At 44.2% G+C, this 25,610-nt stretch overlaps 1 protein-coding gene across 1 annotated transcript in view; it reads right to left on the bottom strand.

Moving 5' to 3' along the window:
• Positions 1-3,840: 3,840 nt before the first annotated feature.
• The window catches only part of WNK2 (WNK lysine deficient protein kinase 2), a 116,389-nt gene continuing 94,619 nt past the window's right edge, over positions 3,841-25,610 (bottom strand). The window contains 4 exon segments of the mRNA XM_032477421.1: positions 3,841-4,038; positions 6,812-6,923; positions 20,679-20,938; positions 22,398-22,442. Coding sequence (XP_032333312.1) covers positions 4,013-4,038; positions 6,812-6,923; positions 20,679-20,938; positions 22,398-22,442 — 443 coding nt within the window. The 3' untranslated portion in view covers positions 3,841-4,012.

The raw sequence follows: 25,610 nt of genomic DNA, 5'->3' as shown, positions 1-25,610 counted from the left end.
AATGTGGTATATACTGTTCAGTCCCTCTGTTTCCTTGTAGATCTACTATCTAGATGTCCTTTTTATTATTGAAAGTGGGTTATTGAAATCCTCTATTTCATTATTTTGGTCAGTATCTCTCAGCCAATGTTTGTTTCATGTATTTGGATGCTCTGTTATTGGGTGCAAATGTATTCATAGTTGCTACCTATATATAGGCAAATAAATTATTTTATTATTATATAATATCCTTTTTCTCTTTGGATTCTTTTTTCTTTTCTTTTTTCTTTTTTTTTTTTTTTTTTTTTGAGTAAAGGTAGATTTATTTAGAGAGATACATCAAAAGGGCAAGAGAAAGGCCATGAGGTGTGGCCATGAGGTGTTGAGGTGTGAGATTAAAGTAGATACACACTCCATAGACAGAATGTGGGCAGTCTCCAAAGAGGAGGCAGAGAGAGAGGGGAGGCCATGAGGCCACAAGGCACCGTGTTGCCAGTTTTTAATGGGCTCATGTGCTTAAAGTGGAAGGACTAGTCTAACTACCCTGGGGAAGGGGCTAGGACTCCCAGGAAGTTGGGCATTTCCCACTCTCTGGCCTTTTGTGGCTAGCCTTGGGACTGTCGTGGCGCCTGTGGGCGTGTTATTTACCATGCTAATGTTACAATGAGCATATAATGAAGCTCAAGGTCTACTAGAAGTCAACCCTCCCTCTTTGAACATGCTTTAATTTAAAGACTATTCTGTATGATGTAAGTATGACCATTTTTGCTCTTCTGGGTTACCATTTGCCTAGAATATCTTTTTCCATTCTATGACTTTCATTAATTGTGTGTCATTAAATCTCAAGTGAGTCTCATAGACAGTACAAACTGTGCCAGTTTCTCTTAGTTCTGTCTGCCAAGCGGCTGCCACCTTCTCCTCCACGCCTCAGAAGCTCCGCTTCTGTCCCCACTGACCTCCCAGCTAGAGATGGGTTGTCCTAGCACGAAGGTGCCTTTCTTCCTTTGCCACTCCCTCCCTGTGGGACTGGTCCCACACCAATCTTTTTTTTTTTTCCTTCCTTTTTTTTTCTCCTACAGGTTTTTGTGAGGAATCTTCCTATATTTCGAAGGAAGAGACACTCTACCAAAGTTCAGTAGGTGTTCTGTGTGATTCAGTGGGTCTACAGATTTAATTCTTGGTGGATGTGTGGGAGGGCCTGAGCTGTGAGTCCCTCCACTCCGCCATCTTGGCTCTCTCCAAAGTCATATGTTCTTAGTGATTGTTGTGGTCACTTCGCAGAAACAAGGAGGGACCTCCACCCAAAATTTGGCTTGGATATTGATACTGATGATGTGCGTGTGCACACACGCACACACACACACGAGAGGATAGAAAGTTTTGTTACTCACATAAAGAGATTTTAAGGTCCAAAATGGATTGAGTGAGCAGGGCAGGGGAACTGGCTTGTGGTTTTTGCAGTGGTTAGGGAGAAGTGTTAGGATGAGGCCTTCTATTTACAGCATGAATTTCCCAAGGTGCCAAGGGCGGGCTTCTTATCAGCATGCCCAGATGTCAGCAGGAGAAGAGGGAATGTGAAGCTTAAAAGCTGTCAGCACTCAGAAACCAAAAATGGTGTCACACCCTATTACGGTGGCTTTCTGTCTCCTTGTCTTGTCACTTACTGAGGGATAGATACTGAAATATCTGTCTGTGGGTTTGTTTGTTTCTCTTCTCAGTTCTCTTTTTCTCATGTAGTTTTAAAGTTGTTATTGGGGGTAGGAACAATTTGAATCATGTTTTCTCAGTGAGTCGACCTGCTTTCATTATGAAATGGTATCTTCGCTTTCACAATAAGCTTTGCTCTGAAATCCGCATTGTGTGACTCCAGCTTCCTGTTGAATGATGTTAGGATGATATATCTTGATCCGTCCTTTTATCTAAACCTATGTGTCTTTATATGTAAAGTATGTTTATTGTACACAGCATATAATTGGGTCTTTTTTGGATGAGACCAGACACGTTTAGGGTGGTAGGGCCATAGTAATTGGGCCTTTTTAAATCCAATGTGACAATTTCTTTTAATCAAGGTGACCAGACCATTTAGATACCATTACAGAATTGTAGCTATTGATACAGTTAGGGTTAAGTCTGTCATCTTCTTGTTTGATTTTTATTTATCTCATCAGTTCTTTGTTCCCTTTTTTCTCTTTTCTACAATTCTGTCCACTTGAGTTTCTAAACTGAAAGCTCTGTGGCCCTCAGCACTGGTGCACTGACCAGTCCCAGGCAGCTGGCCGAGTCTGTTCACCAATGGGTGCTGTCCCTCCGGTCCATTGTTGCTAATGCTTTAGGGTTGGAGGGGGTGATTCCCCATCTCCCCACGAGTTCACCTGGGGCCCAGCAGAAGGAGCAGTGGGCAATTCCTTCTAGTTTTCTGCCACAAATATGGCTCTATCTCCCCTCCCACCTTCTTTCTGTACATACATACATTTGGTATGCACTTAATTTTAGCTTTAAAATATGTGTGTCCCAGTAGAGACAAGTAGGGACAGTTTCCATCTTATAAACAGATTGTGTACTAGAATTATTTAGAAAGCCACATGTTATGGGCTGAATGTTCGTCCCCCCAACCCCAAAGTTGGTTTTGCAGCTCTAATCTCCAGTCTATCTGTGGATAGGGCCTTTGTGGACAAAATTAAGACTAAATGAGATCATAAGGGTGGGGCCCTGATAGGATTAGTGTGCTTATAAGAAGAGGAAGAGAAAACAGAGCTCATTCCTGCTCTCTCCACATGGACACAAAGAGCTCTGTGGGGACATGTTCAGATGACAGCACCCAGACACCGAGAAAAGAGGCCTCAGGATGAAACCTACCTGCCAGCACCTTGATCCTGGCCTCCCAGCCTCCCGGACTGGGAGAAATAAACATCTGTTGCTTAAGGCATCCCGTCTGTGGTGGTGTGCTACGTCTGGGGACACCTGTGACAACTACAATGCTCTACAAAGCATCTGTGTGCTCCAGTGGTGACACATCCCAGGTGCCGCTGCTCCTGCCCTGCATTCATCACTAAACTGCAGTCAGAGGTTAAGGAAAATAAAGATGCAGTTTCTCCACCCCAGTGTGGGGGTGGCTATCCGAGGCCTCGGGTCCCAATGTCAGCCTCCATTCCCACTGGCCAGGTTGCATCTTTGTTACCCTGTGAGGCCACTAGCAGGTTTCCTGTCTTTCATACTGTGCTTTGGACACCGTACCACGGTGGTGATGCAGCCCTGTAAGGGCCGGCCACCGGCCATAGCCAGGGGTCTCCGACCCCAGGGCTGGCTCCTCCCAGTGACACACATGGATTCTAGAGGAAGGGCCATTTCAGGTCACTGTGGATGCCTGTCCTGTGCATGGGGAATGGATGGTGAGCCCTCAAGACAGAGTGGGGGGACCCAAGGGTCAGAGAAACGAATGGACCTGTGTGCCCAAGGCCCAAGCCTCTGAGCCAAGGGACCAACACCAGAGATGGTCACCATGGTCAGCCTCCCAGGGTCTGATGCCTCATGGGCCTGGAATAGAATGACGGGTGAACATAGGGGCCAGGCCAGCTAAGATCCAGCTGCCTCAGCGGCTTCTCTGAGAGGTCACCTTATTACACATTTGACCCACCCCAGCTGCTATCCCAACACAACGACCCCGAGCTACCAGGGCCACTGTAAAGCACAGTATGAAGTGTCATCACCGCATTCGGGGCCCCTCAGCTAAGGGTACCCACCCCGCGCCCCGGCCCGCTGTGTCGTCCCGGGAGTTTCGCCGACGTCCTCATTTGCTCACCACCATCTCGGGTCACCTGCCTGTCTAGGGGTCACCAGAAAGGAGAGTTTGAAAAACCAAAGTCCTGTTTCCCCCAAAATATTTTTTATTCTTGCTTACATTTGTGTTTCCAATTGTGAATAAAAAATGCTTAGAAAGTGGTTACAAAACATCGTGAACCGGACACGAGGCGTGGGCTCGCCTTCTCGGCGTGAGATGACACGGGGCCTGGCGTCTGGGTCGGCCTGCCTGGGCTCAGTCGGGCTTCTCACTTTCAGAATCTAGAAAACAAAACCGCCACAGCTCATTACAGGCCCAATGCGGTCACATGAGGCCCTGGAAGTGGCCTTCCTCGGAGGGCCAGGCCGCCTGACCACGACCCACGCGCTACGCAGACAGACCCCCCCAGGCTGCCTCTGCCATCTGACTACCTTCCCTGCTGAGCAGCTGCCCGACCAGGCGGGGCCTCCCAGTGCCTGCAACCCTGGAGAGCCGGGTGCCTCTGGCTCCCTGGGCACAGCACGAAGAGCAACAGGCCAAGGTGCCCCTGCCCCTGCTCAGGGCCAGCCCTGGGACAGGGCACGCAAGTGGCCCAAGGCACAAAGCCTGACTGCATCTCAGTGGGGACGTAGGGCGAACAAACCAGGAGGCCACCCAAGCTGGGCGAGGCAGGAGGCAGCACGAACCCCAGCTTGAACATAAGGCCATCAAGGCTGTGCTGAGTTCCAGAGGGCCTCCCCAAACCACAGCCCTGCACCTATAGGACAGCAGAGCCCCTCAGGTGACCCCTGGGCAGGTGGCCCCAGCCCCACCCAGCTCTGTCCACAGTGAGTCATGCCAACCTAGCTTTCTGTGAGACAGCCAACATGGACAAGGGTCAGAGACAGTGTTGAGTTGGCCACAAGACTCACACACTCCATGGGGCAGAGCCCATTGCACATCTAAATACAGGTCAAGTTCAGAATTTGAAAGCCAAGTGAACAGGCCGGCCTAGGCCCGGAGCCAGCAGAGCTGGCAGGGGGGCTCTGCCCAGTGGCCCACTCCCGTCCTGAGCCAGGCTGGCTCAGTGTCAGTCACATGCCAGGAAGCCAGCATCTCCTGCTTAGCGCCCAGGCCCCTCGTGGCCACCCTGTTCTGCTCGGCAAGCTGGTGACCACAAGCATGGGGCTGAGACTGAAGCTGTGCCCAGGACAGGGCAGTGCTGCCTGCCAGCGCTACCCACCCCTGTCCTCCCTGCAGGCTGGCTGGTTCAGCTCTTACAGGGACAGAAGGTAAGAAAAAGAGGTTGTTCCACACTGTTTTCAAGCAAAAATCTTTATTTTTTCTCCATATATACAGACTCTTGGGGATTCTGTACCACTGACCGTTCACGTACAAGGCCAGGACCCCAAACCTCACGTCCGGTACAGAAGGGGGGGGGGGCGGGGGAGGGCAGCCTCCACCACCCTCAGGAACCAGGAATACATGACTCCCAACCAAAGGGCTGAGGGGCACATTACAGAGGACAGAAATCTCTTACTATAGCGTCGTGCCCTGGCAGAAGATTCTGCATAATCACCCAGAAAATTCAATTCTAACTGAATTGATGGAATAATATATATTTAAACCAAAATAATTTAGCTAGTTCTAGTGAAGTCCCGAAAGTATAGCAGTACTGTACAATGCACAGCTGGGCAGCCCAGCCCGCTGCCTCCCAGTGGGAAACGCGAAACGTCTTGGCCAGTGGGGAGTGGGGCCTTCAGCTCCCTCCAAGGGCTGTTTGGTGGATGAGTCCCACTGAAATCTCCAGGAGAGGGACCTTCCCACCCGCAGCAGGGTGGCCTCGGGGCCTGGAGAACCAGGCTGGGGGCCAGAGGTGGGCGGGGCAGCCTGCGAGCAGGTGGCAAAGCTAGGCCCAGCTGGCCACAGGACCTCAGTGCAAACGACGGGAAAGGAGGGCAGGCCGGTAGGAGGGCCGGCAGGCCCCAGAGCAGGAGGGGGCCGTGCTGAGTCTGCAGAGCGGGTGGCCTGCCTGTGCTCCCATACGGGACACTTATCTTTACCTCCCCCCACACTCACTGGCAGCCCTGCAGGCTTTGGGTCACGAGGGCGTGTCTGCTTACCTAGCAGGTTGCATACAGCCAAACACAGACGCTGACATTCCTTACTAAGAGACCAGCTACCATCAGCAAGTACGGCCCCGATCACCATGCATCCTGGGCAGCTCGCTGGCAGCGCCCACGACGCCGCAGGTGACAGCATGTATGCATCTGTTTGCTATCAGTGACCATACACAGCCAGAGAGACCTTGTTTTATGAATACAAAGGAGCACTCCCACAGCATTTGCAACTCTTCAATATTCAAGGTCACTAGTTCAATTTTTTTTTTAAAAGCATGTACAACAAAAGTAAAGGTCAGACTTTAGCTTCAGATTTGGAAACCATTCATATCTCTGCAACTTAAAATGGGAAATAGAGATATTAACACACAAGCCAACTGTAAACAAAGTACACCTTTTCTGATACATAATTTTTTTAAGAACATCTCTTTCCATCAGGGAACGGAAAAGCTGGAATTCAAGGCACTGTACTTCTGCAGGGTGATTACGAAGTTCTAACCATTGATTCAAGTACAGGAAGTGAGTGCAAAGACAGCAAGTATGGAGCACAGGAACTGAAGAGGGAACAGTCTGTAGCAATAAGGGAAGTAAGGATTGCCACCCATGTGCCACCCGCCCCGGCTGGGTGCCCACGGGCAGGCAGGGCAAGACTCGGAGGCCAAACCATAACCCGACTCCTCCGGGCAGCTCACTTCAGGCTTGTTCCATCTGGCAAGCGGTAGGACAGAGAGCTACGTGATCCGCAGCCTGGGGCCGGGCGTGCTGACCGTGGGCGGCCGCAAGAACACGGGGAGCGCTGGTGCGCTTGCTGCACCCAAGCCTGGCCCCCCAGTGGGGCTCCGGCTGCCTGCCTGGGCTGCCCAGGGCCCCCAGGACACTGGAGCTGGGAGCAGGTTTCCATACTGGCCCGAAGGCAGTGCATAGGGTGGGGCTGGGAGGCAGGAGAGAGCAGTACCTGGCATGGGCACAGGCAGGGCTGGGGCAGCTCCAGGAATGACCGCGGTGGGTAGAGGACCGGGCGCCGGGGCCAGGCATGGCGTCCCCACTGCTGTTCGAGGTGTGTTCATCTACAAAACAAGAAGAGGAAGACACGTGGCTTCTATCAGCTGGCTTCCCTAAGTGGCCCTGGGGCTCCCTGCAGTTTCTCCATCCTCAAGAAAGTGCAGTCTCGGGACCCGCCACGGAGCACCTTTCAATGGGACACCAAAGTGAAAGTGCAGGGTTGGGAAGCAGCCACCCTCCCTCCCTTACTCTGCAAAGCTACAGCCCGGCCACCTCTGGGCCACGTGCCCTGACTGTTCACAGGCCAGAGCAGGCTGCAGAGCAGAGCCCGTAGAACCTGAACCCTGAAGTCACAGTGAGGGGACCACAGACCTCAACCCAAAGGCCTCCTGTTTGACTGGTCAGTGCCATCATAGGAGGACCACAACAGCTGGGAGCTGTGCAGGGTTGTGTGCCCAGAGCCCCGGGGTCAGTGGCAGGACAGCCCCTCTGCTCTCCGCACCCCAGGTACAACCCCAGAGGAAAAATAGCACAAGGAATGAGAAATGAGCTGTAATGGTGAGACCGGTATGGCCGTGATGCAGAAACCTGCTGAGCTACTAGAAAGGAGGGTATGGACCAACAGTCTTCAAACCCTGGACACAATGTGGGCAGATCTAACCAAGGAACTATAAGAAAGCTAAAACATCAGAGCCAAGTGAGGTTTGCCCCAGGAATGCAATGCTGCTGCCCCAGAAGAAATCACTGCATCTCACTGTAATTACACCCCCCAAGGGAGAACCCCATGTGGTGCTCCCCACAGATGCGGGAAAAGTGTCCGACCAGTTCTACACTCGTTCATGGAAAGGACAGCAGCCGAAGCTGGAGAGTGCCTCCTCCATCCGGAAGGGCTTCTGCAGAACCCGCAGCCAACCCTGTGCTGATGGTGCAATGCCAAACGTACTTCCCCCATCATTCTCCCTGCCCTAGAACACTGTTCAGAAAGTTCCAACCAATAATAAGAAAAAGAATTAGTGGTATAGATTGGAAAAGCAAAAGGAAAACCATCCTTACTTGCAGATGACAAGATCGTGTACAAAGAAAACCCAAAAGAGCAGACAAACCAACTTCTAGAACTGAGAAGCAAATTTAGCAAGATTGCAGGATACAAGGTGAAGAAATCAACCATATTTCTATATACTAGCAACACACAGCTGTAAAGCGAAATTAAAAAGCAATATAATCTACAACCACATTCCAAATATCAACTATCTTCGGGTAAATTAAAGAAAGATGTGTAACACCTTTACACTGAAAACCACAAAATGCTACTGAGAGAAAATTAAAAAGACATAAACAAAGAAATGTCATGTTCATAGAAAGACTTACTACAGTTAACGTATCAAATCTTACCCAGGTGATCAACAGACTCAATACAATCTGAAACAAAATCTCATACAGCAAGTTCATACAAATAAATGGACTGTTTCTAAAATGTAGAAGGAAATACTAAAGACCCAGAAAAATCAAGAAATTCTTGGGAAGGGACAAATTAGAAGTATGGAATTAACAGATACAAACTATACATAAAATAGATAAGCAATAAGGATTTAATACATAACACATGGAATTATATTCAATATATTGTAATAAACTATAACAGAATATAGCTTGCAAAAAAAAAAAAAAGACCACTAGCTATGCCTTCAGCAAACAAAAATCAGCAAATGCCAGTGAAGGAAAGAATCTGTTTTCCAAGGTTATCACTTATAATATTCAGATGTCCAGTTTTCAACAAGAAATCATAAATCTTTACAAAGAAAATGGAAGGTATGATCCATACACAGGGGAAAAAAGGACAATTTAACAGAAACTGTTCTTGAAGAAGTCTAGATACCGCACATAGAAAATAAAAACTTTAAGTCAACTGTTTTAAACATGTTCAAAGAGTTAAGGAAATCATGAACAAAAAAAAGAAGCCAGGAAAATGACACATGGACAACATGGGAATATCAATAAAGAGACAAACAGTAGTAACTTACGGTGGAAAAGAATATGAAAACGAATATATGTACTGTTCATGTATGTCTGAAGCATTATGCTGTACACCAGAAATTGATACAACACTGTAAATTGACTATACTTCAATAAATATAAATATATATATATATATATATATATATATATATATATATACACACAAAAAAAGAGAGATAAGTAATAAAAGGAACCAAATATTACAGCTGAAAAGTATAACAACCAAAATTAAAGTTCCACTAGAGGGGCTCACAACAACAGATTTGAGCAGGCAGAATAAAGAATCAGCAAACTGGAGGCCATACAATTGAAATGATCAAGGCTGAGGAGCAGAAAGAAAAGAAAAAAAAAATGAAGAAAAGGAAAATGTACAGAGCCTAAGGGATCTGTGGTATACCAAGGAGAAGAGACAGGGGAAAAAAAATACTTCAAGTGCAGAAAGAAAAGACTGTCAACCAAGATTCTACATCTAGCAAAACGATCCTTCATGAAGAAGGGGAAATTAAGACACATGGATAAATGAAAACCAAGAGAAGTTGTTACTAAAAGATTTGCCCCACAAGAAATGCTTAAGGGAGTCCTTCAGGCTGAAATGAAAGAATAGACAGTAATTCAAAGCTATGTGAAGAAATAAAGAAGGGAACTACATAGTTAAATGCATAAGCCAATAATATGGTCCTCTTGGTTTTAATTCTTTTTCCCCTATATGAGTTAAAAGGCAAAAGCAATATATAATAATTATAAACCTATGCTAATGGGCACCCAATGTCCAAAGATGCAATATGTGACAAAAACAACACAGAAGAGGCGGGACAGAAATGTAAAGGAACAGAGTGTTTGAAACAAAGCTGACATTATAGGTTGTTATAAGTTTAAGGTTTTAATTATAAGTCTTAAGTTAACCAAAAAGAAAATAACAAAAACATATACAGAAAAGTAAAAGGGAAGTGGATCAAAATTATACACTACAAAAAAACTCTAAAATTTTTGAAAAGACAATAATGAAGGAATTGAGGGGAAAAAACCCTTTAAGACATACAGAAAACAAACAGCGAAACAGCAGAAGTCCTTTATAATCCATTAATACTTTAAATGTAAATGGACTGACCTCTCCAATTAATAGGCAGAGATTGGCAGAGTGAGAAAAAAAAGCATCATTGATCTATAGAGCTGAAGAACACAATAACTAAAATGAAAAACACACTAGAAGGAATTAACAGTAGACTAGGTAATACAGAAGAATGCATAAGTGATCTGGAAGACAGAACAATAGAAATCACCCAATCAGTACAGTAAAAAGAAAAAGAAATTTAAATGAGAACAGTTTAAGGGACTTCTAGGACAACATGAAGCATGCTAACATTCAAAATATAGGGGTTCCAGAAGAAGAGAGAAAAGAAAAGGATCAAAAATGTATTTGATGAAATTATGGATGAAAACTCCCTGAACCTAAAGAAGGAAACTGATATTCAGGTACAGGAAGTACAGAATGTCTTAAACAAGATGAACCCAAAGAGATCCATCAAGACACATCAAAGAGACCCACGAAAAAAATTTAAATGGCAAAGGCTGAGGATAAAGAGAGAATTTAAAGGCAGCGGGAGAATAACAAAGAGTCACATACAAAGGAAACCCCATGAGTCTATCAGCTGATTTTTCTGCAGAAATTTTGCAGCCAGAAGGGAATGGTGTGACATACTTACAGGGCTGAAAGGGAAAAACCTACAACCTAGGGATACTATACCCAGCAAGATTATCATTCAGAACTGAAGGAGAGATAATAAACTTCTCAGATAAGGAAAAACTAAACCAATCCTAAAAGAAGTGTTAAAGGATCTTCTCTAAGTGGAAAAGAAAGATGTAAGAATTTAAACGAAGGAAAAATCCCACTAGTAAAGACAAATATATAGTAAAGGCTGTGGATCAACCACTTACATAAGCTCATACAAAGATTAAAAGACAAATTTGGGAAATCAACTGTAACTACAATAAACAGTTAAGTTATAAATGGGAAGATGTAAACTATGACATCAAAAACACAAAATGTGGAGGAGGGAAGTGAAAATGTAAACTTCTTAGAATATTAACTTAAATGATTACTAGTTTAAAACAAGTAGACAGTACCTTCTCAAACTATTCCAATAAACTGAAGAGAAGGGAACACTCCCACATTCATTCTGTGAAGCCATCATTACTCTGATACCAAAACCAGACAAAGACATTACAAAGCAGAAATTACTGGTCAATATCTCTGATGAATATAGATGCAAAAATCCTCAAAAAATACTAGCAAACCAAATTCAATAATATATTTAAAGGATCATACACTATGATCAAGTGGGATTTGTTCCATGGATGCAAGGATGGTTCAATATCCACAAATTGAAAAATGTGATACATCACATTAACATATTGAAGGATAAATATCACATGATCATCACAATAGACATAGAAAAAACAGTAGGCAAAATTCAACATCCATTCATGATAAAAACTCTCATCAAAGTTGGTATAGAAAGAACTTATCTCAACGTAACAAAGGCTATTTATGACAAACCCACAGCTAACATCATACTCAGCAGTCAAAAGCTAAAAGCTTTTCCTCTAAAATCAGGAACAAGACGAGGATGCTCACTCTGGCCACTTCTATTTAATGTAATATTGGAAGTCCTAGCCACAGCAATCAGACAAGAAAAAGAAAAGCATCCAAATTGGAAGGGAAAAAATAAAACTGTCACTATTTGCAGATTACATGATACTACATATAGAAAATTCTAAAGTCTCTCCACTGAAAAACCATTAAACTAATAAATGAACTCAGTAAAGCTGCAAGATACAAGATTGAAATACAGAAATCTATTGCTTTTCTTTACACTAATAATCAACTATCAGGAAAAAAAATGCAAGAAAACAATCCTGTCTAAAAATTGCATCAAAAAGAATAAAATACTTAGGAATAAACTTAACCAAGGAAGTAAAATATCTGCACTCTGAAAACTATGAAACATTTGTGAAGGATTTTGAAAATGATTCAAGGGAATGTAAAGATAACCTGTGTTCTTGTATTGGAAGAATTAATATTATTAAAAATGTCAATACCACCCAAAGCAATCGGCATATTTAATTCAACCCCTATCAAAATACCCATGGCATTTTTTCACAGAACTAGAACAAATAATCCTAAAATGCATACGGAACAAAGACCACAAAGACCCCAAATCGCCAAACAAATCTTAAGGAAAAAAACCAAAGCTGGAGGTATCATGTTCCCCAACTGTACTACACTATGCTATACTACAGAGCTACAAATAGTAATCAAAACAGGATGGTACTGAAAAAGAAAAAGACACATAGATCAAAGGAACAGAATACAGAGCCCAGAAAGAAACACACTTCCGATCAATTAATCTAAAACAAATGAGGCAAGAATACACAATGAGAAAAAAGCAGTCTCTTCAATAAGTGATGCTGGGAAAACTGGACAGCTACATGCACATGAATGAAATTAGACCATTTTCTCACACCATCTACGAAAATAAACTCAAAATGTATAAGACCTAAATAAGGCCGGAAACCATTAAATTTCTAGAAGAAAACATAGGTAGAAGAATCTGACATAAATTGTAGCAATTTTCTTGATCAGTCTCATAAGTCAAAGGAAACAAAAGCAAAAATAAACAAACGGGACTTAATTAAACTTAAAAGCTTTTGCAGAACTAAAGAGACCTTTGACAAAACAAAAACACAAACTACTGAATGGGAGAAAATATCTGCAAATCATATGACTGATAAAGGGTTAATATCCAAAATACACAAACAGCTCATACAACTCAGTATCAAAAAAAAAAAAAACCCAAAAACCAAACAACCTGATTAAAAATGGGCAGAAGATCTAAATAGACAAATCTCCAAAGAAGACATACGAAGTTTTTTAACTACCAAACTGGGTAACCTAGATGAAATAGACAAATTCCTAGAAACACCCAACTACTAACCTGACTCAAGAAGACACAGAAAATCTGAATAGACCTATAATAAGCAGAGAGATTGAATTATTCATCAAAAATCTTTCAAAAAAGAAAAGCCCAGGATCAGATGGCTTCCCTGGTGAATTGTACAACTTAAGAATTAACACCAATATTCCTCAAACTCTCAAAAAGTTGAAGAGGTGGGAACAATTCCTAACTCATTCTATGTAGCCAGCATTACCCTGATATCAAAGCCAGATCAAAACAAAACAAAACAAAAATTACAGACTAATACCTTTGATAAATACTAACGGAAAAATCTTCAATAAAACATTAGCAACTGGATTCAGTAACACATTAGAAGGAGCATACACCATGACCAGGTCAGTTCAACATATGAAAATCAATCATTGTAATATACTGTTAATAGGATGAAGGATTAAAAAATACATATAGGATCATCTTAATCCAGAAAATAAAACATTTGGCAAAATCCAACACTCTTTCATAACAAAAGCACTCAACAAATGAAAAATAAAATAGAATTTTCTCAATACAATAAAAGCCATATATGGAAAAACTCATAGTTAACATCATACTTGATGGTGGAAGACTAAAAGCTTTTCCTCTAAGATCAGGAACAAGGCAAAGATGCCTACTTTTGCCACTTCTAGCCAATATAGTATTTGAAGTTCTAGTCAGAGAAATGAGGCAAGAAAAGGGAATGAAAGGCATCCAAATTGGAAAGGAAGAAGTAAAACTATCTGTTCAGAGAAAACATGGTATTATATGTAAATAACCCTAAAGAACACACACAGATACACACACTGACACACACACACACACACACTGACACACACACACACAAACTGCTAGAACTAACTCATGAATCCAGCAAAGCTGCAGAATACAAAATCAACACGACACAACCAGTTGCATTTTTTATACTCTAGCGATGAACACTCTGAAAAGGAAATTAAGAAAACAACTACATTTAAGGATAGAAAAGAATAAAATACTTCGGGATAATTTACCAAGGAGTTGAAAGACTTACACACTGAAACTACAAAACACTGCCCAAAGAAATTTGAAAAGATGTAAATAAATGGGAAGACATCCCATGTTTGTGGATTTGAAGACTTGTTATTTTGAATATGTCAGTACTATCCAAAGTGAATCTAAAGAGATTCAATGTCTCACTATCAAAGCCTCAATGGCATTTTTTCTTTTTTTAACATTTTTTATTGATTTATAATCGTTTTACAATATTGTGTCAAATTCCAGTGTAGAGCACAATTTTTCAGTTATACATGAACATATATATATTCATTGTCACATTTTTTTTCTCTGTGCGCTACCATAAGATCTTGTGTATATTTCCCTGTGCTATACAGTATAATCTTGTTGGCATTTTTTCAAGAAATAGAAAAACTCATCCTAAAATTCATTTGGATTCTCAAGGGATCCCAATAACCAAAACAATCTTGTGAAAGCAGAGTAAGGTTGGAGGACTCACACTTCTTGACTTCAAAACTCACTACAAAGCTACAAAAATCAAAACAGCATGTTATCAGCAAAAGGACAGACTACAGACCAATGGAACAGAATTAAAAATCCAGAAATAAACCACTGCATGCATGACCAACTGATCTGCAACAAGTGTGCCAAGACTATTCAGTGGGGGTAAGGACAGTGTTTTCAACAAATACTGCTGGGACAACTAGACATCCACACATAAACAAATGAAGACAGGTCCTTACTGAACACTCTATATAAAGATTAACTCAAAGTAGATAAAAGCCTAAACATAAGACCTACAGTTATGAAACTCTTAGCATCTTTAAAGATCTCTTTATTAAACCCTTAGAAGGAATCATGGGGGAAAAGCTTTATGACACTGGATTTGGCAATGACTTATTATATAATACCAAAGACTTAGGCAACAAAAGAAAATAAATAAATAAACTGGACTTTGTGCAAACTAAAAACTTTAATGCATCAAAAGACATTATAAACAGAGTAAAAAGGTAACCCACAGAAAGGGAGAAAATTTTTGCAAATCATGTATCTGAAAAGGATTGATATCTAGACTGTAGAGAGAACTCCTACGATTGAATAACAACAAAAAAAGAAACAACTTGATTTAAAAATGGGCAAAAGACTTTAATTATTTCTCCCAAGAAGATGTACACAATGGCCAATAAGCACATCAAAAGATACTTAACATCACTGATATTAGGGAAATGCAAATCAAAATTATGAGATACCACTTCACCTATTAGGATAGCTACTATTTAAAAAAATCAGAAAATAAAAAGTATGGGCGAAGATGTGGAGAAACTGGAACCCTCGGGTACTGTTGGTGGGACTGTAAAATGGTACAGCTGCTCTGGAAAGCAGGTGGGTGATTCTTCAAAAAATTTAAGCTAGAATTACCGTTTGGTCTAGTGATTTCATTTCCAGGTATACATCCAAAAGCAGGGACTCAAAGAGATATCTATACACCCATGTTCATAGTAGCATTATTCATAACAGCTAAAAGGTAGAAGCAATCTAAGTGTCTATCAACAGATGAATGGATAAAAAAACGCGGTACGTATATACAATGTACTATCACTCAGTGTTAAAAAGGAAGGACATTCTGACATATGCTTCAATATAGATGAAACTTAAAGACATTATGCTAAGTGAAACAAGCCAGCTATAAAAAGACAAATACTGTACAGTTCTACTTACATGAGATCCTAAAGAAGTAAAATTCATACAGACAGAAAGTAGAATAATAGTCGTCAGGGGCTGGGGGGAAGGAGGCATATACAGGCAGTTATTTTACACTGGATGTAGAGTTTCAGTTTTGGAAGATGAAAAAATTCTGGAGACGGAAGGTGGTGCTGGTTGAACAACAATATGAGTGTAATTAACGCCACTGAACTGTACACACTTCAAAATGGTTACGATGTTAAATTTTATGTTACGTGCATTTTACCACGATTTAAAAAAATCGAACCTTGAAAACTTTGAAAACTAAGTGAAATAAGCCAGTGACAAAGGGGAAAATATTGTATGATTCCACTTATATGAGGTACCAAAAGTAGTTAAATTCACAGAAACAAAGTAGAACAGAGATACCAGGGACTGGATAACCAGAGTGACCAGAAAGAGGGATTGCAGAGTTATTTCTTAAGGAGTAGTTTCTTTTGGGAATGATGAAAAAGTTCTAGGATAGTGGGGATAATTGCACAACACTATGAATATAATTAATGCCACTGAATTATACACATAAAAATGATTAAAGTGGTAAATTTTATGTTATATAGGTTTACCACAATAAAAAGAATAGTTTTGTTTTTTTTAAACCACCTTGGTAAGAATTCCAGACACCTGGACAACAGGATGAGCTGAGCTGACCAACAGGGCGTGGCCCAGCACAGATACCAAGAGCTCCTGCGGGGGAGTCTGGACAGCAGAATAGAGATGAGCCTGCCCAGGACTCAGGGTGCAGACCCCACAGGGCCTTGGTCCAGAATAATGGAGAATGGATCTGATGAGTTAAACTCACAGAGGTGTGGTTGTCAGGAGGGAGCTACAGAAGATGAACAGAGGAGGTTCAGACGGGGAGTATGGACGTGAGAGGGAATGAAAAAGGCTGACCTCAAGCATCCAGGGAGCAGTGACCAAGACCGACAACTGGGGTTAAAAATCCAGTCCCAGCAAATTTTAAAGAACTGAAGCCACACCAAGTTTATTCTCCTATGAGACTCCTCAAGACTAAAAATAGATGTACCATTGACCCAGCAATCCCACTCCTGGGCATATATCCAGAAGGAAGCCTAATTCAAAAAGACACCCGCACTCCAATGTTCATAGCAGCACTATTTACAATGGTCAAGACATGGAAACAGCCTAAATGTCCATCAACAGATGACTGGATAAAGAAGTTGTGGTATATTTATACAATGGAATACTATCCAGCCATAAGAAAGACAACATAACGCCATTTGCAGCAACATGGATGTTCCCGGAGAATGTCATTCTAAGTGAAGTAAGCCTAGAAAGGGAAAGAAAAATATCATATGAGATCACTCATATGTGGAATCTAAAAAAAAAAACAAAAAAAAGACAAATGAACTTAAATATGAAACAGAAACAGACTCACAGACATAGAATACAGACTTGTGGTTGCCGAGGGGAGGTGGGTGGGAAGGGACAGGCTGGGAGTTTGAGATTTGCAGATACTGACAATTATATATAAAATAGATAAACAAGTTTATACTGTAGAGCACCGGGAAATATATTCAAGATCTTGCAGTAGCTCATGGTGAAAAAGAATATGAAATTGAATATATGTGTATCCATGTATGACATTGTGCTGTACACCAGAAATTGATACAACATTGTAAACTCACTATACCTCAATAAAAAAAAAGTTTATTCTCCTATGACAGTGCAATTAGGCTAAAAAAAAAAAAACACTAATAGAAAGATCACGAAGAAATAACTATATTACTTCAAATCACCATGTAAATTATAAAATATTTTGAAGAGGTAAAAGAAAGTGCTAAGTATCAAAACCTTTGGAATGTAGCTAGTACCATTAGAGGGACTTTTATAGCCTTAATGCCTCAAAATCAATGCACTACACATCTGAAGAAACTTTCTAAAACAACAACAAAAAAAGTAACACAAAGACAGAAGGAAAGAAATAATAAAAGGAAGAAACTAATAAAACATATAATGAAGAATTACCATCAAAGACAAAATGATGAGTTCTTTGAAAAGGCTAATAGGATTTTTAAACCCCTAAGGGAACTGGATAAGGAGAGAGAGAAAGAGAGAGAGGGAGGGAAGGAGAAAACACACCCATTTAAGAGAAATCACCCATTTAAGGAATACAATATAAGACATCAATGCAAATCCTGCAAAATGTGAAGAGAAGTTATTATAAACAGGTTTACACCAATTAATTTGAAAACTTAGATAAATTTAGAGATGTACCAACTGCTAGAAAAGTACAGTGTAACAGAGAGAAGAAATAGAAAATCCAAATAAAGCTGTAAAATAAATTGAATCCATAATGAAAACCTTACCCTCCAGAGATGGAAAGATGCATGATAAATATAGCAAAAAGTCAATCATAAATCGGAACATTCTCTAACACCATATACAAAAGCAAACTCAAGATGGACTAAAGACCTAAATGTAAAATCAAATAGTCTAAAACACCTAGAGGAAAACACAGGCAGAACACTTTGACGTAAATCACAGCAGTATTTTTTTGGTTCCATCTCCTAGGAGAAATGGAAATAAAAGCAAAAATAAACAAATGGGACCTAATTAAACTTAAAAGCTTTTGCACAGCAAAGGAAACCATAAACAAACAAAAAAGACAACCTACAGAATGGGAGAAAATATTTGCAAATGACACGACCAACAAGGGATTAATTTCCAAAACAAATGAACAGCTCATACAGCTTAACATAAAACAAACAAACAAACAAACAAAAAAAACCCAATCAAAAAATGGGCAGAGGACCTAAAAAGACATCTCTCCAATGCAGACTTACACATGGCCAACAGGCACATGAAAAGATGCTTAATATTGCTAATTATTAGAGAAATGCAAATCAATACTACAATGAGGTATCACCTCACACTGGTAAGAATGGCCATCATCAAAAAGTCTACAAATAATAAATGCTGGAGAGGGTGTGGACAAAAGGGACCCATCCTACATTGTTGGTGGGAATGTAAATTGGTGCAGCCACTATGGAGAACAGTATGGAGGGTGCTTAAAAAACTAAAAACAGAGTTACCATATGATCCTGCAATCCCACTCTTGGGCAGATATCCAGATGAAAAATTCTAATTCAAAAAGACACCTGCACCCCAATGTTCATAGCAACACTACTTACAACAGCCAAGACATAGAAGCAACCTAGATGTCCATCAACAGATGAATAAAGAAGATGTGGGAGATATATATGTGTGTGGTGTGTGTGTGTGTGTGTGTGTGTGTGTGTGTGTGTGTATATGCAATGGAATATTACTCAGCCATAAAAAGAATGAAATAATACATTTCTTAATCCATTTGCATAAAATGGATTTATTAATCCATCTGCAGCAACATGGATGGACCCAGAGATAACATATTAAGTGAAATAAATCAGACAGAGAAAGATAAATATCCTATGATGTCATTTATAAGTGGAATCTAAAAAAAAATGATACAAATGCATTTATTTACAAACCAGAAATAGACACCCAGATGTAGAAAGCAAACTATGGTTACCAAAGGGGAAAGGGAGGCGGGGAAGGGATAAAATAGGAGTTTGGAATTAGCATACACAAATTACTGTATATAAAATGGATAAACAATCAGGACCTATTATACAGCACACAGAACTATATTCAGTGTCTTATAATTATAGATTACTATATAAATATACATATATAATTGAATCATTTTTGCTATACACTTGAAACTAACACAACACTGTAAATCAATTATACTTCAGTAAAAAAATGTTTAAAGGCCTTGGCATAATAAGAAACAAAATCATGTAAATGGAGCCTGTGAAGGCCAAGTTGAAAGACTGATCATTAAAGCACATATTTGAAAAGAAAAAACATTAATAAAACATTTGGCAATAAGCCAAGATACAAATACAAGAAGAGTGTGAAATTACATGTTGGGAGAAGGACTTTATGTGGCCCAAATTTTCCATATACCAAAAGAAAGATTTTTTTTTAAACAAAGGACAGCTTCTCTTTAAAAAAATAAATATAAGACAGCTTCTCTTTGGAATATAATTCCATAAGTCCTTTTGAAGTAAATGAAAGCCTAGAATGAATGCAACAATCATCCTATGAGTTACAGACTTTAATATATGCTTCTTGAATAACAATCAGAGCTAGGACATCTGTTTTTTTTATATTTTTATTTAAAGTTTCTCTTTTAGGCTCTTATTCATTCATTAAATGTTTATCAAATAACTACAACACAGCAAGAATGTTCAGAGATGGAAGCAACTCAGACATGTTAGTGTCTTTGAAGAGGTTTTGATTAGGCAGGTAGAGATTTATGTGGAAAATTAAGCATTATAGGTGAAATGAAAAGCATTTGTATAGATTTAAATGTTTATAATAAAGTGGAAAAATACACACAAGCAAAATTGCACATAATGTACTTATGAGTAACATACATTTTTCATATATAGAATCCAAATAAAATGAGTATTTGAAACACACACACACAAATGTCAATCATAGGGGGTACCTGACAGCTCACTGCAGAATTTTCAAGCTTCTGGATGTATGTTTGAAATTTTTTGAAATAAAACGTCATAGGGTAACCTTCCTACACTCAAAAAGCAAAACAAAACAAAAAGCCCTTCTGGCCTAAATGGCTTCACCAGTGAACCTTGCTAAACATCTCAGGAAGAAATAACACAATCTTGCACACACTCCTTCAGAAGATCGAAAAAGAGGGACAAGGTTTTAAAGTCAGCAGTCCTGATACAGGAAAGGATCACACAACAAAACCTAAGACTTCTGTCCTCCACAGCCTGGACGCACCTGAGCTACAGCCCAGTAGGAAGCGTGCCCCTGGGTGTGGCGTGCAGACTCTGCCCCCTCTGCCAGCCTGGGCTCAGACAGACGACAGGTGCAGGCGGGCCCACCAGGATGAGGCCACACCCACCAGCATGGCCAGTGCCACCTAAATGCTGCCCAACACTGGGCGGGGGCCTGCCGCTCTGCCGAGACCGGAGGTCGCAGCTTCACTCCCACCCCACCCCTCTGGCCCTGGGCAGCCCACCCCCACGGTGCCCCACTTACAGCCCGAGCCTCGCCAGGGGCCGGGGGCCGGCCTGCCCCGGCCTCCATGTCATGCAGCTTCTGCGTCTGCTTCAGCTGGTTGAGCGACGGCTTCAGCGGCGTGGCCCCCACCGTCTTGCTCGTCCACTCGTCCACCAGTTTGTGCAGGTCATCCGTGAAGGTGCCTTTTTTGTTGTTGCTGTTGTTTACCTGCGCCTGGATGTGCAGGGCAGGCTGGGGGCCCGGCTCAGGGCCCGGGACCAGGCTGCTGGTGGAGGACCCTGGGGAGGCACACACAGGCCACGGTTGGTGACACCACACGCCAGTACCACGGATGGGCTGCAGTTATTCAGACAATGGTCTCGCTTAGGCCAAGCAACGCCTTGCTTCAGGAGATGGTCTGCACTGGGGATGGGGGGGGGTCCGTGCATCAGTTTTAGACACGAGGGAGCATTTCCATGGACCATCACCCCATGTCATCAGCCAGGTCAGGGAACAGGACTCCAGCTGCTGGCAGCCTCACTCAGCATCCACTCTGTGCCCACGCTGCCAGAGACCACCAGACTCCCGTGTGAGAGTGCACAGAACTCCCGGTGCAGCTGGACACAGACTGGGGGCGAATTCCTCAGGCTCCTCAGCTCTAAACACAAGGATCTGGAGAGGAGTCAACAATACTTTGGGCAGGGTGCTTAGTAGCTGCCACTACCCATCAGCAAAGGGAAAATGCTTGTGACAGGCTGGATTACTGACGCTCCTGGAAATGATAATGACTTGGTGATTTGGAATTTAAGACAGAAACTGCGGCTCTCCTCACCAGAGCATACGGTAATAAGGGGGTGCAAACACCCAGAGCCTTCTGAGGTGGGCTCAGTGCCCGGAGCAGGAGGAACTGGGAGTCCCAGCTGCCCGGGGAAGCCTGGGGCTGCAGCTTAGGTGGCACTGGACAAAAGTGAGTGCACTTGGCCATTTCACCGAAAGATCTTTTTTAATGGCCCAATCAGGACTTTTTATTTTATTTTTTTAAATTGTGTCCCTTTCCTCTCCCCAACGCATAATTTCTGGTTGGCAATTTTGAATAAGCCAATTTTTAAATTTTCTGCATCAAGTAAATGACGTGGTGACCATCTCTTCAAACAAGCCACTGCAAAATGTAGTTTACTTTAGAGGCTAGCAATGAGAAAGCACAGACACAAACAGGTAAACATCAGTGATGAGGTTTCACACGAAGAGCTATTTCTACATGAACATTTCAGCCAGAAAAGAAAAACGGAACCATTAAAATAAAAGAAGGGGGGAGGGGGGAGGCACAAGATGAGAGCAGTGGGCAGCCCAGGTAAACTGATACCCATTTCGTCCCGGCATCTCTCCTCTGAGTGGGGGGGGGGGGGCACTCATCTTTAACGTTTCGAGGAAATACTCATTCCTATGGTTTTTGGAAAAGGAGCCAATTAATGACTGGTCATGTGTGGGTATTCTGGAGTAGGAGAGCCTGTTCGATGTAAACTGGTGACAATGCACAAACTCTAGGAGCCATGGCGACTCAAAAGGGTGCCCAAGGGTGGCTGTCTCACCGGGCGGAGGCCAAGCAGCACCCGCGGCAGGTGGGCGCAGGGCTGACCCACGCCCACCCACCCACTGGGCCCTGAGCTCCAGGTCCAGCCATGGAAACCCTGATGCGCACTAGCCACAGCAAAGCCCATGCGATGGAAGCGGACAGGGGGTAAAAAACCCGATAATTACGACTGCTGTGTTCTTTGCCTAGACAGAGACGCTTCAAGGCAGACCCTGCAAGGGAAGAAGAAATGACACAAGACCACAGGGTTAGGCAGGACAGCACACAGGGGGGACAAGCCACCACACTCTAAGCAAAAGTCATCAGTGTGCGAGGAGGAGCAAAGGCCAGCAGTTCAGAGAAAGGACCAGCCTCCTGGGGTAACTGGGCGGCCCCCAAGTCAGTGTGGAGGTTCACATGAGCTTCGCCGAAGGGCGGAGGTGCAGGGCCAAGCCCCAAGCTTCAGGTAGAAGTGTGTGTGTCTCTAGAAGCATATTCCAAAAAAAAAAAAAAAAAAAAAAGAAGAAGAAAGAAAGAGGAAAAAAAAAAAAAAAAAGCAAAGCACACCGCTTGGTTTTCAAATGCAAGGTTTTTGGGAGCCCCACTGATGGGGGCAGGAAACCCATTAAAAGTCAGCCAGGAGAGCTCTCAACAGAGTGGAGCCCGGCTCTGCCTGGCATGAGGCCCATGGGCGGTTTTCCAAGTGCAAAAAGATACATTGTCTTGCAGGTTTGAGGCCAATCCCGGATCCTGGATGGCTGCCCTGAGCAGGCCAGAGGTGAGTGTGGAGGGGGAAATTCAAGGGGTCCTATGTGAGAGGCGGGAGGCAGGGCTAACCCCGGCTCCCTGTTAGCGCTGCTGTCTGGTACTCCATGCCCACCAGGGCAGCGCGGGCCTCCCTCACAGACCAGCACTAACGGTGCCGCACCCTGCACCCCTCAGAGGCTGCCTGTGCTGAGACAGGCAGTACGCTGGCTTTAGTGTCTGGCACTGACGGTCAGTGCCCACCTGGAGGGCGAGTGAGCTGGCTGGGAGGGGCTGCACACCGGCTTACCCTGTGCCATTCCAGGGAGGCAAGCAGGCAAAGATAGGGCAGGTAAGGACAGCTCAGGTATCCCCAAGGTCACTCAGCAAGGCCACACTAGCACAGAGGGCCTGTCTGTGCTCCCGCTCACGGCCCCTCATTTGGAACACGATACCCTGTACACCCTACACTCCCTAGACGGTGCCCATCACAGCACTCTCTTTATGCAAGGCAAGACACTGCCTCTTGTGTTTGGGGACGGGGACAAAGGGCAGCCCAGGCTCCCTGGGGGAGAGCTTTGCACGCTGGGCTCAGAAACCTAGCTCAAGTTGGGTTGCACTTCCTTAGTTCATACTGTGTGTGTTCTCTGAGGCTGACTTGGTAAAAAGGGAGGGGATGTTCTGTTGTGATCTCTAGTGTGTGAATAAAACCAAGAGGGCCAGGCAGGGGCAGTCCAGACCAACTGATTTTCAGTGGGCGCTTTGAAGGGCCTTAATTGGTCTGTGTCCTGAGATGGACCCCAACTTGGAACACAAGGCCCTTTGGGGGCGCCAGGCACCAAGGGAGGAGGGTCCTGGGCTCTCTGTGACTGCAGGGCACAGGCTGAGTGCAGATTTTCCTAGCTAGGTTCCTGTGGCCGCAGCATCCTCTGGACCTAGGCAGCCCCCCCAGACAATTCTGCCAGGTCCCTGCAGCCTGACGGTAGCAGGTTCTTTCAAAATGATGCTCTGTGCCTGCCAGGCAACTCCCAGCGTGGCTAGAGCTCTGTGTTCAGGGCTGCCTCCCGTCACCCTCATGGGAAGCACATGCCAGCGAGCCACAGGAGCTGCCAGCTCAGAACTACTGGAGGGAGACTGGGCCTGAGATCAGGCCAGGAACCCAGGGTGGAAGCCACTGGCCACCAGGGCACAGTGCTCAGAGCAGGGATCAGTCTCTCCATCCTCGCTGGACAGAGCCCAAGATGACGAGCATGTGTCTGCTCCCGGCCTTCCACACTCTCCCCGGTCATAGGCCCTGAGGTGACCAAGCAAAGTCAGCTCTCCGTCCTTAGGGTGGACCTCTGAACAACCAACCAGATCTGAGTCCCTCTGCACCGAGTGTAGAGCCACAACTGAGCAGGCGTCATGTAGCTGGTAACCAGCCCTGACTCACGCCAGAGCCCCGTCCCTCCGCACAGGAGCCTCCTCTCTCACGTCTGTGCGCGGGTCTGGGTCCTGCCCTCAACAGCCACAGCGCAGGCGACGTCTGAGGGACGAGCCCTCACCCAGCCCTGCTCACCTCGCTCTCCATACAGGGCCCACAGGAAGCCCACATCAGACCCCCGTGGGGCACGACGGTTTAAACCAACCCCGCCACTGGTTTCCCATAAAGAGTGGAGTCCTCCCCTGCAGGACGTCTGTCCTCTGTCAAGGGTATGTAAGAGCTGGCTTGGAGGCCCTACAACTACTCAGAGAAGATTCCACACAAGCAGATCCTGGGGACGCGGCGCTTGGCGGCCTCTCCCAGCTACTGGGGAAACTGTTCTTCCCAGACTGTGAAAGGGCACCACGCAGGACGACCTAATGTCTTGTCCTGGTGCAGCACGTGTCTGCAGGGGCTGCCCGCTGCCTGCCCTCACAAGCCAGGCCAGGGTCTCAGGCAGCCCCCAGGCCTGCGTGCAGTGAGGCCTCTGCCCCTCTTGCCCCTCCTGGCACAGAAACACACGCTGCTCCTGGAGTGCACAGCCAGCCCTGCCGGGCACCCACTGCCATCCAGGCCCTCGAACTGCTCGAAAAATGCCTCAAATCCAAGAGTATCCAATGCCAGGCCCTGCAGCTATCACCATACTTGCCCCTTTATCAGTGTTCAAATACTAACGACACTCACGAGGAACTGGGGACAGCAGCCTCCGTGCAGACCAACCAGGGGCCTCCCTGCCTCCCCCATGACAAGAGGTGCGCCTCTGACGGGGCGGCCTTACCCCCCAAAGCAGCATTAGACGCCATGTCCAGGCCCAGGAGAACAAATGGGCGGACAGAGCCAACACACCATTCAGGGTGTCTCTGTATCCAGCCACCAAGTTCTCAAGCTGAGAAAAGTGCCAAAACTCGTCCATGAAGCGTGAACAGGGAAGCGGGATGTGTCTCGGCTCTGCCCTGGGGCGATTTCACCCTGGCTTCATCAACTGGGTGGCACGGGGCTGCCCGAAGTACAGCCCAAGCTGGGTGGTCACAGGGCAGGGTGGGGCTTGAGGTGGGCGGTGTCCCCTCCCTGGGGGTCCTCTCCTGGCTGGGTCCCCACAGGGAGGGACAAGAACATTCCAGGGTGAGGGAAGGGCCTGGGAGGCTGCACAGAGACACCAGGGTTCTTGCTGCGGTGTGGACACCGGGCTGCAGCA

The sequence above is a fragment of the Camelus ferus genome, chromosome 4 (genome assembly GCF_009834535.1).
Source record: "Camelus ferus isolate YT-003-E chromosome 4, BCGSAC_Cfer_1.0, whole genome shotgun sequence".
Taxonomy (NCBI): domain Eukaryota; kingdom Metazoa; phylum Chordata; class Mammalia; order Artiodactyla; family Camelidae; genus Camelus; species Camelus ferus.
Note: the sequence above shows the minus strand (reverse complement) of the source record. Positions and strands in the feature narration are given on the sequence as shown.